This window comes from Triturus cristatus, unplaced genomic scaffold, assembly GCF_964204655.1.
Source record: "Triturus cristatus unplaced genomic scaffold, aTriCri1.1 SCAFFOLD_168, whole genome shotgun sequence".
NCBI lineage: Eukaryota > Metazoa > Chordata > Amphibia > Caudata > Salamandridae > Triturus > Triturus cristatus.
This window is the reverse complement of record NW_028187305.1, coordinates 77,545-98,163: the sequence shown is the minus strand read 5'-3', so window position 1 is coordinate 98,163 and position 20,619 is coordinate 77,545. Positions and strand designations below refer to the sequence as shown.

Genomic DNA, 20,619 nt, shown 5'->3' with positions numbered 1-20,619 from the left:
CCTAAAAGAACTCTGCATCTGCGAACGTAATTGTTTAGCCAGCAGTTGGAAATGGCCCAGAAAAGAATTGTAATATGAGCTAATTTCAGAACCATGAATTATTTTCTCTCCTGTCTCCAAGACGTAAGGGATTCAATGGCTGTTTAAGAATAATCTAACTGCAAAGCGTGCGTTTCTATCTGCAGCTCTGCTCGGCGAGTAGCTCCTTCTGCCTGCTGGAGCCGAGGTTCCTCTCTCCTGGGGTGGGCGGGGCTGCTGGGGGCTCGTCCGAGCTGCCCAATAGGCAGGACGTCCGGAGAATTCCGAAGAGCAGGGGATACCAGATCTCGAGGGGATACCAGATATTACACAACACCTGCTCTGCTGCACTCGATCTCAGCTCAGCCACTGACACTCCCTGCTCTGCTGCAGACACTCCCAGATCAGCCTCACAGGTACGGGCAGGTCTGTATATGTGCAGGAGCCAATGAAAGTTGGAGGGTGTATAAGAAAGGAGAGACAGACACTCCCCTTCACAAAACGGGGAGAAACGAAACTTAACTTCTCGTGTACCTATTCGGGACGGACGACATGGCTACGGCAGCTCATCACCGGAGCCTTAAGGAGGAGGCCACCTGCTCCATCTGCCTGGAATATTTCACAGACCCCGTGTCTGTGGAGTGTGGACATACCTTCTGTCTGTCCTGTATCACTCGATGCTGGGAGGGGCTGCAGACAGACTTCCCCTGTCCTCAGTGCAGGGAAATATCTCAGAACAAATCCCTCCGGCCCAACAGGCACCTGGCGAACATGGTGGAAATCTGCAAACAGCTTCAGGTACCGAGTGCCACCCCCCAGGAGGCGAATCTGTGCCGAGAACACGAAGAGAAACTGAAACTGTTCTGTGAAGATGACCAGGAGCCCATCTGTGTGGTCTGCAGCATGTCACGTGATCACAAGCAGCACAGGGTGCTCCCCATCCGAGAAGCTGCCCAGGAGTACAAGGTATGTGTGCTACAGAGCTGGGGCAGGGGTGGCCCCAGTACACATGGCACTCCCAGAGGCAGCCGAAGAGTACGAAGTATGTGTGCTTTAGAGGTGGGACAGAGGCGTAACTAGAGCCACATTTCGGGGGGCGGGGGGGGGGGCTAATTCTTCCAGCAATAGGCAGAGTGGAGATGCAGGGGCTCTAAGAAGGGGTGAATAAACAACAAACCCTCGTTATCAAGTGAATGGTCGTTTAAAGATCTGTGAAGTACTCGGGTGCGGCTGCCAGCTCAACAAGCATTAAAAATGCAATAGGTCTCACCTTTGATTAAGTTAAAGCCATTTGCTTTGCTATACAATACCATTAGCAAAGCAAATGGCTTTATTAATCAAAGGCGAGATCTATTGCATTTTCAATGCTTGTTTGAGAAGGCTACAGTGTAGGAATGTGCACACGTTGTTTCCTGTCCTGGGGCAGAAACTCTGCTGTTCCCAGGCAACATTTGGAGGTGCAAACCTGCTTGCTTAATCTTGGCTTGCCTTTATTTCTCATTTGTATTTATTCACTTGACTTTCTCGTCCACTCCAAGAAGTCCAGAGGATGGCAAAGAATTGCCCTGTGCCTTAAAGTGACCTCACGCCAGATACTGCGCATAATGACTGCTGCCACAATAATGTACAGGCGAGGAGACCCTGCAGCAGTGACGTCGCCAGGAAAACACTCCAGCACCACCGTGTAACTTTTTATTAAGATGGCAAACACCTCTGTCTCACCCCCCAGAGCTCCTAGAACCCCTACACCCCCCTAGATTTGACTCAACATGATGTACACATGGACCCCTGCCAGCCTTGCGTCTGCGTGCCAGTGTCACCACACGAGCTCCATACCTTGCCAGGCCCCCTACACGCCCCTAGATTTGACTCAACATGATGTACACATGGACCCCTGCCAGCCTTGCGTCTGCGTGCCAGTGTCGCCACACAAGCTCCATACCTTGCCAGGCCCCCTACACCCTGCTAGATTTGACTCAACATGATGCACACATGGACCCATAACAGCCTTGTGTCTGCGTGCCAGAGTGTCGCCACACGAGCTCCATACCTTGCCAGGCCCCCTACACCCCCCTAGATTTGACTCAACATGATGTACACATGGACCCCTGCCAGCCTTGCGTCTGCGTGCCCGTGTCGCCACACGAGCTCCATACCTTGCCAGGCCCCCTACACTCCCCTAGATTTGACTCAGCATGATGTACACATGGACCCCTACCAGCCTTGCGTCTGCGTGCCAGGGTCGCCACAAGAGCTCCATACCTTGCCAGGCCCCCTACACCCCCCTAGATTTGACTCAACATGATGTACACATGGACCCCTGCCAGCCTTGTGTCTGCGTGCCAGTGTCGCCACACGAGCTCCATACCTTGCCAGGCCCCCTACACCCCCCTAGATTTGACTCCACATGATGTACACATGGACCCCTGCCAGCCTTGCGTCTGCGTGCCAGTGTCGCCACACAAGCTCCATACCTTGCCAGGCCCCCTACACCCCCCTAGATTTGACTCAACATGATGTACACATGGACCCCTGCCAGCCTTGCGTCTGCGTGCCAGTGTCGCCACACGAGCTCCATACCTTGCCAGGCCCCCTACACCCCCCTAGATTTGACTCAACATGATGTACACATGGACCCCTGCCAGCCTTGCGTCTGCGTGCCCGTGTCGCCACACGAGCTCCATACCTTGCCTGGCCCCCTACACCCCCCTAAATTTGACTCAACATGATGTACACATGGACCCCTGCCAGCCTTGCGTCTGCGTGCCAGTGTCGCCACACGAGCTCCATACCTTGCCAGGCCCCCTACACCCCCCTAGATTTGACTCAACATGATGTACACATGGACCCCTGCCAGCCTTGCGTCTGCGTGCCAGTGTCGCCACACGAGCTCCATACCTTGCCAGGCCCCCTACACCCCCCTAGATTTGACTCAACATGATGTACACATGGACCCCTGCCAGCCTTGCGTCTGCGTGCCAGTGTCGCCACACAAGCTCCATACCTTGCCAGGCCCCCTACACCCCCCTAGGTTTGACTCAACATGATGTACACATGGACCCCTACCAGCCTTGCGACTGCGTGCCAGTGTCGCCACACAAGCTCCATTCCTTGCCAGGCCCCCTACATCCCCCTAGATTTGACTCAACATGATGTACACATGGACCCCTGCCAGCCTTGCGTCTGCGTGCCAGTGTCGCCACACGAGCTCCATACCTTGCCAGGCTGAGCTGGAGTCTGACAACAGGGAAACCGGTGAAGTCCCATCTTTGATACAACTCCAGAGTCCTGGACAAAGATCGCTCCTTTCTTTGTAGCGGCCTTATGGGGGAAAGGGCTGTAGAATGGTGACCGCCACTGGACAGCAGCCTCCCTGTTCTTTCGAGGTGGGGTCCTGTGACTGCTGGGGAGTGGCATACAGTCCTAGAGTCTGGTCCGTCTCTTCCCAGATTGTCGAGATTCTTAAATCAAGGCATCACTATAAGTATCTCCTAGCCGTCCATGTTCAAGGCATCACTATAAGTATCTCCTAGCCGTCCATGTTCAAGGCATCACTATAAGTATCTCCTAGCCGTCCATGTTCAAGGCATCACTATAAGTATCTCCTAGCCGTCCATGTTCAAGGCAACACTATAAGTATCTCCTAGCCGTCCATGTTCCGGATTCTGAGCTCCTTTTCTAGAAAGCTGAATGGCTGACATATGTCTCAAGGGCTTATATAAATCACAAAACTAGACATGCACATGGGAGTTGAGTTGTAAATGGGGAAATGCATTTTAGTTGGCAAAGTTTTTTTTCCGTTTAAATTCCTTTGATTCTTGTGAACACTGTGGTTATGTCTCTAGTTTGTGAAGTTATATGCCCGCTGGTTAGCATCAAAATCTGGAATTATCGGCAGCTTTTATATTGTTTCAAGTTAAAAAAAGTTACCAGTATGCGTACAGTTTTAAAGTTACCTCGTGAGGAAACCGCACGCCCCTTTTTCAGCGCTAGCTAGCATTTGGGATGAAACGCAGCCCCTCTGTGGGAGGAGAACCATGCTGGAGAGTGAGACCCAAACCAGGAAGACTCATACTTGGGATTTTGTCCGATTTTGCTCCTCTGGTGCTTGAACCACTGATGGTGAACACATATCATTCCACTCATACTTTATTGTCCCTGGTTCAGGCTCCTTCAGCCATTGATGGTGAACACATATACATTCCACTCATACTTTATTGTCCCTGGTTCAGGCTCCTTCAGCCATCGATGGTGAACACATATACATTCCACTCATACTTTACTGTCCCTGGTTCAGGCTCCTTCAGCCATCGATGGTGAACACATATACATTCCACTCATACTTTATTGTCCCTGGTTCAGGCTCCTTCAGCCATTGATGGTGAACACATATCATTCCACTCATACTTTATTGTCCCTGGTTCAGGCTCCTTCAGCCATCGATGGTGAACACATATACATTCCACTCATACTTTATTGTCCCTGCTTCAGGCTCCTTCAGCCACTGATGGCGAACACATATACATTCCACTCCTACTTTATTGTCCCTGGTTCAGGCTCCTTCAGCCATTGATGACTCTGGCTTTGGAACCCTTAACTCTTTGGCCGCGGCTCTGTTATTTGCAACTTTAATCCATCTCGGACTAGTTTCGTTTCAGCTGCTTTCTATCAGTTTTTTGGGTGTATTCTTCTAAGGCCACTAGAATTCATGACGGACTATTTTACATTTGAAAAGTACACTCTGTCATCACACACTTATTTCATATTTTTTCCTTGCATTGTACAAACACAATAATATTTTGGGGGGTTTTGCCCTGCAGCGGCATTTTTGAGTTGCTTTTGTCAGGACTCGAATGCAAGCGTCACATTTATTGGCATTGTCAATGCTGGTTTTTAATTTAATAATGCACACACCACCAACTAAATCCTGTGGATCAAGCCAACCTTGTCAATTGTAACGTCATTGCCTTTAGAATGCCTTATGGTCATTGAGGGGAAAGTTGTATAAGTTAAAGTCTGCTTTTGTAACCTGCATGAAAAACAACGGATCTCTGCTTCCTGCACCTTCAAGGGTGAGCAGGCACCAGGCCCAGAAGGAGCTTTTTTGTTCTGTGGGACCCCTTGGGCACAACCTGAGGGACTTAACGCAACAGGAAGAGGAAGATAGTTGCGCTTGTTTTATAATGGACATGCCCCCGTTATTCCTTAAACTATGCGTGCTGAGCTCGTGGCCACATCTGCGTAAATCCACGTACTGATGTGTGCTCGTCGAAAAACATTAACAATAGTATAGGATACAGTACTACTGATGCTGCGTTTAGTCACGCGAGGAAAAACTGTTGCATTTTTTAAACTAAGAATTACAGTAGCTTTAAATGGATTTTTGCTTTGACAGGCAGGAAGTGTGAGGTATTTAACTGCAAACACCGCTGTGGCCTTGAGGGTGGCAGGAGTTGAATAGGTTGCCATTCTACGCTTGTCAAAAAGGGTCACGCCTAGAGTGCACTGCGTACGCTCAGGAAGTAACAATGAACTGGAATTTACAAAGTGTCTTTTGCATGAAAGAGGGAAGAGGTGTGGCGCCGCGGCCAGGGCGACTGACTCTGGAATCTGGGGATCACGGTTCGATCCCCGGCGCCCATGGCAGATTAGCCCAGCACCATGTGACTCTGGGCAATAGCTTGCTTAATCTTCCTGACGGCCCTCAGCGCCTAGAGACCCTTACGGGTGATTGTTCGCGCTTTTCAAATGTGGATTATTATTCTTATAATGCTGTCGGACACGCTGCGATTGTGCAAGGCTCGCTCCTACACGGATATCCGAGGAAGCTCGCACAAGCCTTTTAGTACACTGTGGATTACTCGTGTGTACCCGGTCTTTTTTATGCATCGGAAACCTGCATCAGACAAATCATCACACTCACATCTACCAACCAGAGCACGGATATGCCACTTAAGTGGCTATTCACGATCTTGCAAGAGCACTTACGATGCACCATCTAGCAAATGCAACAGTACATTATTATATGTGCACGCCAATGGGGTGATTTATGCATAACATTTTAGAACAAGGACGGCCTGTCATGGGACGGACAGAAGATGTGCACGCGGGAACTGCGAAGTCCCCAGTGTATCACACCGCCAGTAAAGCATCCAATCCCCGCGTGCACATCTTCTGTCTCGTTTGTCTCACTGCGTGCACGCTGGAATCGTATCATTCTAAAAGACCTCTGCATGGCAGCGCAGCGCATGCGCTGCTTTCGCCAGGCCGAGACATAAAAACTGTCTGTGTGTGCCCGTGAAGCTGTCTCAGCCCGGGCTGACACCCACGAAGAGGGGTGGGGGTGGCTGAAGCCCTTTGAGCCCTATGGGCGTTGTGCGCCTGGTCAGAGGCCGGGACAAGCTACGTGCTACTCTCCATTCGAGAGTCTGCCCAGGAGCACAAGGTAAGTATACATTAGGTCTAGAGATGGGGTAGTCCAGCCTCATACTGTAGTTCCGGTTGCCAACTGGCATGACCAATAGTTTATTATCCCAGCCGGTACAAAACTTGAGAAAATAACTTCTGTGTGTGTTTTTGTTTTACCCGTATCAGTACACACTTTAACCAGTAAACATAAGAAGACAGCGCTTTTAAAATGTCACACAGCTGCTGTAATGATCCCTGACTGATGATAAAAGTAAACAAAGGCAGAAAGGCCCTGAACACAGACTATTTTCTATAAAGGTGTGTGTGTGGGCCTTTGCAGAATATTAAAACGTGAACAAATGGCCGGTTTTTTTTTCTGAGAAAGGTGTCAACCCTAACTGTGCTCCCCACTGGAGCCCAAGAGTATAAGGAGTGTGTGCTTCTAGTCTGAGCCAGAGGCTGGGGAAGGATACGCAGTGCTCCCCACTGGAGCACAAGAGTATAAGGAGTGTGTGCTTCTAGTCTGAGCCAGAGGCTGGGGAAGGATACGCAGCGCTCACCATTGGAGCACAAGAGTATAAGGAGTGTGTGCTTCTAGTCTGAGCCAGAGGCTGGGGAAGGATACGCAGCGCTCCCCACTGGAGCCCAAGAGTATAAGGAGTGTGTGCTTCTAGTCTGAGCCAGAGGCTGGTGAAGGATACGCAGCGCTCCCCACTGGAGCCCAAGAGTATAAGGAGTGTGTGCTTCTAGTCTGAGCCAGAGGCTGGGGAAGGATACGCAGCGCTCCCTGGTGGAGCACAAGAGTATAAGGAGTGTGTGCTTCTAGTCTGAGCCAGAGGCTGAGGAAGGATACTCAGTGCTCCCCATTCCAGAGGCTGCAGAGGAGCACACCTTGTGTATACAATACGTCTGGGGAAGGTGTAGATCCGCCACTCACATAAGGTTGGGCGGAGCTTGCAAAGTTGAACTCTGCGGAGTTTCACAGAGCTTCTAGAAAACTCAGAGAAATTCCGTGGAGTTCCGTGACCTGGCAGATTTACCCCCCCCCCCCCCCCCCCCCTCCCCCTCCAGGTAAAGCCCCAGCCCCTCACCCCCCATCCCGCATAGTCCAAGTAAGGAACTAAAGAAGACTTACCCTCCTCCCCGATCGGTGTCCTCTGTCATGCACCTGCTTCTGGGCCTGGCTCCACTTCCGCTGCTCCCAGAGAATTACACTGCTCCGGAAGGATTGTAGGAAGAACTGTAATACTCCCGGAGCAGCGGAAGTGGAGCCAGGCCCAGGAGCAGGACAGAGGACACTTATCTGGGATGAAGGTAAGTCTACCACTACTGCACCGGTGAACTCCGCTCCACTGCGTAGGTGGAGTTTTGGAAAACGTTGCACTCCAGACGGAGTGCGGAGTTACTAAAACTCTGCAAACTTTGCTGGCGGAGCGGAGTTCATCGCCGACCTTACTCCCACAGTACTTCCCCCCTCAGTGGTGCTGGAACAGTTTCCAGAGTGGGGGTGCTCCCATCAATGTTTCATCACTAAAGTCCCAGGGATTGTGAAAAGGCCAAGCTTCACACAAAGAACAAGTGTAGCAAATGAGCCACACCCTTTCAGCAGGGGAGTGGTAAGGGTGTGGTATGTAGCTGGTGGCGCCTTTTGGAGCACATTATCACACATATATTACTAAAGCATGGGGTGGTAGTGTGCTGTCATTTGAAGACAGCATGTTTCCAATTGAAATGGCCACTAAAACGGCACAGAACTAAACTAGATTCCGTAGATTAAGATACCATCTAAAATGCAACTGGTCAACCCGAATTTCAAATACGGATTCAAACTAGGGGACATCAAACTACTTTTCATTTATAAAGCAACCCATGTGTAATTTTTTATTACAGTCTTTAGTATATAATCATAAAACAAACGACCGCATTTAAAACACACAGTTAACAACATACCCCACAATACTGAAACCATGTTATCTCTATTTTACATTTTTTTTTTTACTGATACTGGGTTTTAATTAACCCGCTTTGAGGAAAACGTGCTTCTCCCTCTGCCTATACATTGCTCTCTCGCTCTTTGCTGCTGCTCTCCACCTTGTCCTCCGTGTTACTTCCTCTGACCCACACTCTCTCTCCGTTGTCCGTACCTTCTCCTCCCCCCACTGCCCTGTATATTGCTTTCCATCCAGCTGAACGCTGACCCCACCACCATATTACTTTTACAACACTCTGGCCATCCTTGTTGCTCGCCCCACCATCCTGCAATTTGCAATGCAATAGGTCTTGCATTTTAGAAACTTTGACCTATTGGAATTGTAAATGAAATGGCCTTTTAGGTGTGTTTTAAACACATAAATAAAAGGCATTGTCATTTACAATGCCAATAGGTTAAAATTTCGCAATTGCGAGACCTATTACATTGCAAATGCTTGTTTTAAAGAGTGCCAGCAAACACAGACTCTGCTCTATGGGGGCCAGGCTATTCCAACGATAGTCAGAGTGGAGCTGCAGGGGCGCTAAGAAGAGGTGAAATACAACAAAGCCTCATTAACAAGTAAATGGTCTTTTAAAGACCCGTGAAGTACTCAGGTGTGGCTGTGTGTGTGCCCAGGAAGCTGTCTCAGCCCGGGCTGCCACACACGCAGGGTGAGGTGACAGAGGACAGCAGGGTGTGAAAGCCGGGTGAGGTGACGGAGGGCAGCAGGCAGTGAGAGCCGGGTAAAGTGACGGAGGGCAGCAGGGAGTGAGAGCCGGGTGAGGTGACGGAGGGCAGCAGGCAGTGAGAGCCGGGTAAAGTGACGGTGGGCAGCAGGGAGTGAGAGCCGGGTGAGGTGACGGAGGGCAGCAGGGTGTGAGAGCCGGGTGAGTTGTGCGTTAAGAGCCTGTGATGTGATGTTTCCCGCCAGCCTGTAGTCAGACGGTTGAGCCAAGGTCTGGGAGCTCAGGCCTGGTCTCCACTCTCGCAGCACAGCGCACAAATGCTCGCCACCAGGTTGGCACTATATATAATTGATGCATGCATACCTACACGGACGGGTGACTGGTGCCAAAGGGGGGCTTTGATCTGACAGCTCAGGGGTGAGAGTCAGAATTAAAGCCAGTAACAGATGTGACCCCAGGCCCAGTGGTGGGACACAAACCCCGCGAAGCAGCAAATTCAGAGAGAAAACGAGTTGGATTTTACATTACACAGGGAGAGGGGGGAGTGGGGGCGGAGCTGTCTCTGGGCTGCTGACAATGACATGGAGACGCAGTATGTGTGCACTGCCCGAGGCACAGAGACAGAAACAGACAGAGACAGATAGAGATAGAGACAGAGATGGACAGAGGGACAGACTGACAGAGGCAGAGACACATAGAGGCAGAGACAGAGAGGCAGAGACAGAGAGGCAGAGACATGGACAGATAGAGGCAGAGACAGATAGAGACAGAGGCATCTCCATTACGAGTAATTCCATAATTTACTAGATGTGAGTATTCTCATAACACATTTCATTTTTCAAAATTGATTGCTGCTCGGATATTGACCATTTTCTCAAGGTGACTGGTATCCACTAGGACTATTCTCCCTCCTCAAGCAAAGAATCTAGTTCCTCCTTCACACACAGCAATTGTGTAAGAGATTGAAATGGAATGGTCTGCTGATAAAGGATATCCAGGTGCAGTGCACACTCTTAGAGAAAGGACACACCTCTGCTGGTAATCCTAGACAAGATTGGGAGAAATTCAACAAGAAACACCTTCTGCTGTATGCGAATACCACTTCCAACAAAGCGCCATTTACTAGTTCAACAAACAATGAAATTCAATGAATCATGCAGGCCCTCAAATAGAGAAAAAAAGATCAACTGAGAATTAAGAGTGATACAGAAAAATCCATGTGATCTAACACAAGTGGTGAAACGCAAGAAGTTAAGACAAAAAAACAAAAAAGAGGTTTGGGCAGTAAAAAAAAGGAATGCTATGATCCATTCAGCTTGAGCTGTATACGCAAGCCACAGTAAATGTTTGAAGGAATTTTGGAAAACGATCAACCCTATAGAAAGAGGAAGTTTCACTGCAAACAACTCTGACATCTTTACAGGGGTAACTTACCTCCGGTCGCAATACATTGCAGAGTAGCACAGTACCAATGTTCTTGCTGGCAGAGAAGACAGACGGTGTCATCCTCCAGAAAAGGTAGCCCTTCTTAGGAGAGAGGTCAACGACGAGAAGTATTTTCTGCACAGAGCAGAATAACAACGTCTTGATGGCTTCTAAAGAAAGACAATTGACAAAAATAAGACTAAAAAGCTGTGCAGAGGGAGATCCAAGACCCAATGGGCCTCCTCAAGTTCTTTTAAAACAAACCCTACATTCTGGACGACAAAATTGATGCTGATGTATAATCGCGTCTTGGAAAGCGAGCAAATGCCGGACTCCTGGAGGGAGGGCAATCCTACACTCAGTATTTACAGGTCAAGTCCAGCAGACGATCTATGGTAACACCTCAATCATCATAACTTCTGTAGAAAACGAATCCTCAAAATTCCTTTTCCAACATGTCATGATCAGTCATGTGCCCTATAAAATGCCCATCATGCTGTGGGATGTTACCTGATGAATATCATTAGCTCCTTGCCCAGGAGAGCGTGTTCTGAGAAGTGTTTGCCAGAGAGTATGGCTTACAGGATTACTACCCAGATAAAATGTCAGATGTGCTGCCAAAATAACATGCCATAGAAGTTACTGCCCAGGTAGTGTACCCTTCTGGCATACCTTTAGATGTGTTGCTCTGATAACGTGCAAAAGGCATCTTCGTGTACCTTTTGGCACTAACATACACTTTTTATTAAAAGACAAATATAATGTATGTAAACCTATGCAGTGGCGTAGCAAGGTCAGGTGGTACCCAGTGTGGAAGATCTCTTGTCACACCCGCCCCCCATTGCACCCCCCACATTCCTTATCCATAGGCTCTCCACTACACAGTCTAGAGTTCAGCCCCGTTTCGTTGCGTTTGTTGACTGAGCTATAGAATGGGTGGGGAGAGAGCTTTTTATTTTAAAACACATATTTTTGCCATTTTGTCACCCCCCTAAGTGATGACACCCTGGGCAGCCCGCACCCACTTCCTACACCTGACAACCTATGAAGGATAGTTGCGTAATATGTTTATGGTTTTGAAAATATAGACTTTCTTCTTTTAGGACAAGTTTCAAAGTTATCTAGACTGTGTGAAGAAAGAGCTGGAGGATACGCTAGAACTGCATCGCAAAGAAGAGACGAAAGTGACACAACAGGAGGTAAGAGAAAACCAATTGAAATACCAGTAGATGGAGCAAGCACTCTGAATATTGTCTTGCTATACAAGTTAACAGCAAGACCAAAGAATATGTGTCGGGGGGGAGGGGGGGGGTCTGCCATACCTAGATTTGGGTTTTCATGACTGTACTTTGAAACTATCACCTGCAGCGTGCACACATGTAAAGGCATAAAGTCACTTTAAGACCCGGGGTTTTCATGAGGTTTTTTGTGGATGTTGCGTAAAGGTGAGCAACTGTTATCCTGATTTGTCCTTAGATGTCTTCTCTGGAGAGGGGACCACAGTCCAAGGGGTGATGGTAACAAGGATATTATTAAAGTGCATTACTCCCGGCTAAGGCAGAGGTCTCCATCCTTTGCTATAACGAGAGCTACTTCTGATCAGTGGATATATTCCCAAGATGCAAATGGCTTTGGCCCTTGTTACAGTAGTGACCACATCAAAGGCAATCATCGTAGTGGCCGCACCTTGCAAGATTACTACTAGTGATCACCTGTCATACCAACATATATCGAGTATATTGATTAATACAATAGCATGAAATTATGTAGGTGTAAGTAAGTATAAATTTAGTATCCTTAACTCCATGTCTACATATATCTGCAAAAAAACTAGATGTGGAGTTACGAATGTAAATAAAGTTAAACATGGCGCTCTATTATCCTCTTCTTAGGTATATTACTCTATAATAAATAAAATCAACGTATGTTAGAATTGAGGGTCGAGGCAATAAAATTGTCAAATATGACAAATCTATCATGTTTTGAGATTTATGATGGTAATATACTCTGTTGCTCTGCTTTGTTCATTTACCAATGCTTGCTTGTGTCTTGCATGTTTTAAGAGGGGTTCTTTTCTTGGAATGGGGTGCGGTTCCAGAGTGTGTGTCCTTGGAATGTCAGGTGCAGTGAATTCCGTGGTCTCTGTTGATGTCTCTGCTCATGGGTCCTTTTATTGAAGATTAAACCTTCCCACTTTTATGAGTTGGAGTTTTATCTGGAGTTTATTTACCTTGACCTACTAAATGGAGAAACCTGATGCATATTTAGTTACCAGGAGTGGGGTGAATTTAAATGCAGGTTTTCGTGGAGGAGTGAGAATCTTTGAGGGCGACAGAGGCAAAAGCAGTGAAGTAAATTTTTGGAAACTGTGGCCATCGGACAGTGTTTTCAGGAAGGCACACTGGTCCGGTGAGTGCTTTGTGGGTACTGTATTCCACTCCCCTGTGAGAGCCCTACATGTGAATTCTACTCCGCGAACAACCAGGAGGCTAACTTTCCAAGTGCGTCACAAGGGAATGGTGGTGTGGCACAAAGTGAGCGATCCCAGCAGGCATTGTTAGTTGGAGCCAACGTGCGCCTGAAATTTTGGATCCGGCTGCCATCAGCGCATCTGACGTTAAACATGGTAGCCATTTTGATTTGGGCAAAGCATTTTGGAACAAGCTCGCCTGCTGGCAAACTACTTTCTCGAGGGGGAGGGAGTAGCGATCATCGTACTGGTGGAAAAAGGAGCAGTGATCAATGCACTTGTGAAAAAAATGTAATCAAGGTTTTGAAGTTCTTTGGTTTATATTACAGCAAACTGATTTTGGTGGGCACATTCAGGTGGGATTTATTACTTGTGTCTAAATTGTGAATAAATCTTTTCTGAGATTTATGGCCATGGCATCCAACCAAGGGGCCAGCGCTATCTCTTCAGAGGGCTGGCAAGCCAGATATTAATTGAAAGGAGTGGCCACGTATTTTTAAAACTTTTACTCAACGGCAATTGATGCAAGGGGTTATGAGCCTGCAAGGAAATTAGCCTTGTTGTTTAATCATTTGGGCATTGTGGGCCAAAAAGCCTTTGATGATTTTCTGATAGTAGCTGCTCCCAAGGAGGAAAATTGTATTTGGAATGTTTACATTGAGGCAAAGTAGAGAATGAAGAAATAATGGGGCAGATTTACAAGCCCCTGGCGCCATTTTTCGCCACTTATCCCATGTTAAAAGTGATGCAAAAGTATATATTCGGAGGAGTCCAGTGTACTGTTGGAGAGGCATAATTTCTTTAAATGGAAACAGTCTAGTGAAGAATCGGGGGAGGAGGTTTTGTTGCTTTACAAGTCTTAGCCTCTACCTGTGAATTTGAAACCAACAAAGATACCTATGTAAGAGAACAGTTTGTGTTTAACTGTTATTATAAGAAAACACAGGAACATCTGTGACATGAAGCAATCCTACTCTGTTAGAAGTTATTGACACAGCAGAAGCATAGAAAGGTATATTGTTTGATGTAAGCTTTGCCTAATCGAGGTGGTTTATCTCCCGTCAGTTGCATTTCTACAAAACATTCTATTTGTGCAGGAATCTTAAGACTGGGAAACATAGGTAATCCAAAAACTGTAGTTATAGGTGTGGTTCTAGGAGTCCTATTGGTAACAGTATGTTTTGTCCTGCTGTTGGTAAGAAATGCAATAATTGGAGGAAGATTGGACATTTCCAATCGGTGTGTAGAGCCACTTTAAATATACCTACCAACATGAAAATGGTAATGTGACCTTGCAAGAAGAATATGTGGGTGCGTATTCGCAGGTGCGTGCAGGAAAATTTGACAATGTTCTTTTGACATTAGATACTGTGAAAGATTCTAGCAGAAGTAAGAACATTAAGGCACCATTATGTCAAGCACCTGTTGAAGAAAGTTTACTGTTATTTATGGCAGAGTCTGGGGCACCAGTTACCATTTTGTCTGAAACTACAGTTTTGGTCTAAGTCATGGCTTTAATCTACTGATGTTAACCCCAAAGAGTTTGGAGATTAGGATATTGATATGCTGGGGTATTTTGAAACAACTTTGGACGTTTGGGCACAACAATTTGGGCAAAGATGTATGTGGCTGTGAGAGGTTGTTACATTGTGGGATGGAAAGATTTAGCATGGTTAAGTATCATTTCAGGTCATGAGAATGCCATTGTATTGGGAGACATTCCCATTTTGGTGGTGAGTACTGATGAAGATGTTGTGCAAAGAGAGATGTCTAAATATCCTGATGTATTTACGTATGAAATTAGTACAATCAAAGGGTTTGAGCACAAGATTAGGGTGAAAGAGAAAGCTGTGCCAAATATACATAAGGTTAGACCAGTACTGTTAAGTGTGAAAACGGATTTAGATTCTTTTATATAAAATATACGCTGAAGGAGTGATCAAACCTACTGACTCCTCAGAATGGGTATCCCCAGTAGTCTTGACATGCAAGTGGACAGGAGAATTATGCGTGAGGATCTGAGATCTTTAAATCGGAACTCCTTGGTGGAATGTCACGTTCTGCCAAGTATTGAGGAGATCTTAGCTAATGTTGGTAATGCTAAGTATTTTTCCACTATAGACCTGCATTCAGCATACCATCATATTCCCTTGAGCAGGAAGTCACAAGAACTGACTATGTTTGTGACACTGGTGCTTATAAGTATTTGCGTTGACCGTTTTGCTTAGTATTAGCCGCCAGCCTATTCCAATGTGTGATGGATGTTTCATTTGGTGATCTGGAAGGGGTGCGAACTTTCCAAGATGACATTCTTGTTTTCGCAGAAACTCTGGAGGAGCACATGGTAATGCTTGAAAAGGTGTTGGGTATCTTGGAGGAATGAAGGATGACAGTCAAACCTGAAAAATGTAAATGACTGGTTCAACAGGTGGATTATTTGGGACATACCATTTCAAAAGAAGGTATTAAACCAAGGTTTTGCAATCTAGAAGCTATACGGAAAGCACACCACCTGGTGATAAAGATTCTTTACAATCATTTCTGGGATAATGTGAATACTGTGCTGGATTTGCCCCAGGGTATGCTTTAACTGTGCAACCATTGCAGTCACTTCTGCAGAAAGGTGCAAAATTAGATCAGGTCAAGCTAGCCAAGCTTTTGAAAACATTAAGCAAATGGTGGTGAATGCACCCACACCTAGTCCATATGCACCCACGGGAAGATCCTTTATTACAACGCATGTGAGTATGAAGGGAATAGGTGCAGTGTTTAAGCAAACTGTGAATGGCCGAGAAATGATAGTTGCCTTTGTGTATAGAACACTCCACGATGCAGAAGTCAACTGCAATCCTATCAAACGTGAAGCCTCGGCTTGTTTGTGGGCGGAGCAGATATTTAAAAAGTACATTTGGGGTAGGACAATTGATGTGTTTATGAATCGTAAGCCTTTGGTTTATATTTTGAATGGAAATGCCTTGGGCAAGGCTTCTGCAAGTCTGGTATGTTTGCTACAGGAATATGATATGTACGTTAAATATATTGATGGAGAAAACTTTAGGGCAGATTACCTTTCTGGCGTACCTTTCACTGATCAGGATTTGTTTGACTGTGTGGTGGCTGTGATTGATGCAATTCCTGAATAAAAGCAATATATTACCGAGGAAGAATGGAGTATTGCAACTTCCTGTGGAGTTGCACAAAGTGTTGAAATTCATAAAGGAAGGGCGGTCACCTTTCAAAAGCCTGGATAATGAACTTGAGGGCTTTGGCCAGGTCTCTTCAGAGCTCACATGTGAAGATCAAATTTGTTTAAGAAACAGATTGTTCCTCCTCCGAGAGGTGCGTTTGCGGAGTCGTGGCTAAAGGGGGCGTGGCCTTCAACCACCGCTCAGCAATCCCACTGTGTTGGGCTTACTGGAGGTAACTGGAGGTCTGGTTTGCCCCTAAGGACCCTCAGCAGCAAAGGGGACTTCACCCCCAACCATGAGCGCACCAGGAGTAGCGTTTGCCGAGTGGTGGAGAAAGGAGGCGGGCTTTTTTTTCCTTTTCTAGTTCAATTTTTTAGGAAGAGGGGCCATGTGGCACCCTTTCCCTGGACCATATTGGGCCCCGGGGACCTCATCCACAAGGGCCTGTGTTGCGGTAGAATAAATAAGATCTCCAGCCACAAGTGAGTAGAACGTTACTTGTTTATTTCATTAAGTAAGCGTAAGTGTAATGAGCCCACGACCGCTCTTCCGATGTCCCTGGTGTCACTGCTCCAACAGAAACAGTTTGAGCAGAACACCCAGGCCATGGACACGGAACCGGAGCCATTCTTCAAAAGAATAGATGTGGGCTCCTGAGCGAGAGCACAAGAATACAATTGTACTCCAAAGCGGGAGCAAGGGACAATAACAAGTTGTCCTTAACAAAGACAAAGGACAACTTGTTCACATAACAGCCAGCCCGTTTTGTTTATTTTTTATATTATTTCGGCCCCAGGGACCCCTTCCCTCAGCGCTTCTTTTTAAAATATTTTTTTAATTTAAAGGGCTGTTTACAACCCAGGGGAGGTAGTGGTCCAAGGGGGGCCCAAGAGCGCCCCTCCTTCATGCCCCCGGGATATGGTCCACCTGGGGGGGGCTTTAAAAAAAAGGCTTGCAGGAGGAACAGGGTCAAGACTGATTTGCATATGGTTTGGTCTGAACTGGCGTGGCGAAGGGAGCTAAAGAATGATGATGGATTCAACCCAGATCTGAAACTGGAGTTGAGTGTCTGAAAAGTTTCAGTGCTCCGTCCATCATCTCCTTGTGTTTGCTATGTTCTACCGATACTTACATACTCTGGACTGCTCTATAATTGAATGCATCTTACTCACAGTGCACGTACAGATAATGTCCACATAATAATGGTCACACAGGTCGATGAACTAACGGAGACATTGCATGTGATAACCTCATAGTTTCACCTCGTAGCGGACACGAATAATAAATTTACTGTTCAGTCAGCACCAGTTTATAGATTTGTTCAATCACCGATAACAACTTGGGGACACTGGATGTGACACCGAGCATGTTACCTCAGCAAGCTTAAAATACATGCTTGAAGCTTTATCTACAGAGTAATATAAGCCCCGAAGAAGGGCAACAGCCCGAAATGCATTGGGAGTAATTATTTGTGAGAGTCCACTGTCATTTTTATACAAATCGATACAGTTGGAATGCTTTCAATTTCACGGTTACTTGAATGAATCAAAAGTCTAAAGAAGTTACATTTGGACAACAAGCTGTGAAGAGTATTTTTGGGAATTCCGATTTATATTGTCACACTTGGCACCAGTGTGTTTGTCCCTTTTGCAGTAGCCAAGTAGAAACAACTCTTGCAACTCAAGGAACCACACTGGCAATTCAGTCCGGTTGTGCAGGACACAAGGGATGGCAGTCTAGTTTACTCAAAAATATAATAAACAGGCCCCTCTCATTGACAGGTAAATGGCTATTGATTTGTAAAACGTTTCTAATTAAAATGTTAATGCTTCTAAATTCTGGGAAGCCGTAATTTCTTCATGGTGTACCACCGAGGGACGCCTCAGAGGGGCTTCACAATTGCTGGATTCACCTCTTTACATTCTCCAGAGGTGGTATCGGATCAGAGAATTGCAAGTGGCATTTGCCGCTTAAGGCCTTACGTCTTCAGGCTTCTGAGAAACTTCACACAGTCTAGATAAGTTTACACGTCTGGGGCACAGCACCTTGACCTGCTGTTCTCTGGGTAGATATTATAGTTGATCCATTAGGCCCTCGCACACATTAAATTTACCAAACTATAAGACCTTGAGTGACCCGTGATCACTGCCCAGCCCTACCAGATGTATTGTAGCCCACCCTAACTGCGTAAAAGTTAGACTGACCGAGGTCTCGGAGTTTTACCCATGAAGACTTTGTATTCCAGCAGTACAGGAAAAGGACTGCGGCAAGCAGTAGCTGCATAAAACACAACAGTTCTCTTGTGTCTTCTACTGACATTTTGAATGCAGCAGGGAGTGGTAGAGGATAGAGTAGGCATGGCACTGCCTGGGCTGCTCCATGCAGGAGCAAGATTCTAGATGGTGCCGAGGAAGGAGTGAGGTGCTTAACCTAAATGATAAAGAGACTCCTCCCTGCTGTGATTTAAGCTCCTTGATATGGAACCTGAAGGCCTTTATTGTAAGCCGAGCATGAACAAATAGTACACACTCTCTTTTACGGTGCAGGGCCTATTCGACTTCTTCATTCCTGCCTCAAGTATCAAGTGCTCAGGTTTGTCTGTCACATAGATTTGTGGATGGATGTTTAGGGGATTCATTTTGTAGCCCAAGAAGTTGATCTGAGGTTTTGCCAGGCGTGGCTTTGTGCAAATACATAGGCTGTGAGGTTTGTAGGAAACCGATTGCATTCTCGAGTCAGTTTGTATTGCATTTAACATGTAGTGTAAAGTGTGTATCAAGAGCAGTACTGCTGAGCATCATGTATGTTGATGAACGCCAAATGTCCCTCTCCCTAAAAGGACTCTTTCCTTTTCCATTATTCGTACTCTTGTTGGATGGACCAGACCGCCTTTGCTTCATACATTCTGTGGGTAGGAAATCTCTCTCCAGACTTTCAGACCCAGCTCTAGCTCAATGCCAAATCATGGGATTTCAATCGAATAAGACCTCTCCTTCATAAACTACAGTCACTGCAAATATTATCACCTCCTCCACTTCCAAGCAGTGTCCCGTTAAGTCTCTCCTCCATTGCTCTTGGTTCTCCCACAGCATGCCATTGAGGTTACACAAGGAGTATTCTTCTCTGCAAAGACATCTGCTGTCTCCAGCCCTAGCACCACATCTGTCTTCCGTATTCCAATCAACAGATGCTGAAGCTAAAGGTCCTTTATTGGCTACAAAGCTGCAGCATCTCCCATGATCTCACCCTCTTCACCAAATAGACAACGTACCGCACCCTAGGATCAGCATCTGATCCCTGTGTTACCACAGGGCAACTCAAGACAAAGGGTCAGTGCTGTGGCACAATTACAACTTACCCATAAAGCTTGCTATTAAAGCTTGACATACAGTCCTTCCATTCTCTCTCAGACAACACAGCTCTGCCTCTGCTCCACAAAGACATCAAATAGTAGTACAGGGAATGTCCATGTCAGGAACAAACTACTTCTATGCCTTCTGCTGTCCTACCGGACACCCCTGTCTCTCCTATGATATATATGATGGCCCTCAATCACCCAGTGAATGACAAGAAAACCTATGTCAGCCCCAGAGTCACTTGATAAGCCGAGTGCATCTTTCTGAGGTGGTAGCATTGTAAACATATGATTTCTTTTTATGTTTTAGGCCAAGTTCAAGAGCCAGAGAGAGCAAATCACTAATGAGTTTGAGAAGCTCCAGCAGTTTTTGGAGCAGGAAAAATGTCGTCACCTCAGCAGCCTGGAGGAAGAAAAGAAGAAATGTCTGCAGAGCATCAAGGAGACAGTAACAAAATTAGAAGAACAGCAAATTGTCCTAAGAAGCCGGATTACCAAGATTGAATTAAAGTGTCAGGAGCAAGATGTGGAGGTATTGAAGGTAAGAAAAGGTTATAAATCTAGAGAACATGATCTTCATTAGTGCAAGAAAGTACCAAAATTGTAAGCCGGATCTAGTGGGAGCGATGCATGCTGCCACACCCCTCTGAACCCACTACAAAACATACACAAAGTAATATGTTGGTTAGAAGTAAACCCAGTGTCAAGTCAAATAAAACTTTATTTGGCCATTTTTGACTATAAAAGCACATTTACAGGATAAAAATTATGCACTACATAATAAAAGGGCAGGTCCATTATTTCATATACAATTGCCATGTATAGGTTTCTAAGCCCTAATATATGTTTGATTTATCAAGATAGGACTGCTGCACCGTCATAGACCTAGATAAAGTACATTTTACACAGTCCTAACACATAATTAAAATCAATGCCCGCTAGAACATGACATTTCTAATCCCGGTTCAGTGCATGATCAAAAGTTTTCCTTAGCCGTAAGGCTCCTGCTAATCAACTCGCAACCCCACAACATATCAAAGCTGAAGGCAACGTTTGCAGATGCATCAGAGCTGGTCTCACTTGTGCAAAATGACAAT

The 20,619-nt window shown here is 46.3% G+C and overlaps 1 protein-coding gene across 1 annotated transcript in view; it reads left to right on the top strand.

Moving 5' to 3' along the window:
• Nucleotides 1-362: 362 nt before the first annotated feature.
• Nucleotides 363-20,619, top strand: part of LOC146771975 (E3 ubiquitin-protein ligase TRIM39-like) — a 78,836-nt gene continuing 58,579 nt past the window's right edge. Inside the window, exons 1-3 of the mRNA XM_085640243.1 lie at nucleotides 363-984; nucleotides 11,613-11,708; nucleotides 19,833-20,063. Of these exons, the coding sequence (XP_085496369.1) occupies nucleotides 571-984; nucleotides 11,613-11,708; nucleotides 19,833-20,063 (741 nt within the window). The 5' untranslated portion in view covers nucleotides 363-570. The remainder of the gene's footprint in view (nucleotides 985-11,612; nucleotides 11,709-19,832; nucleotides 20,064-20,619) is intronic.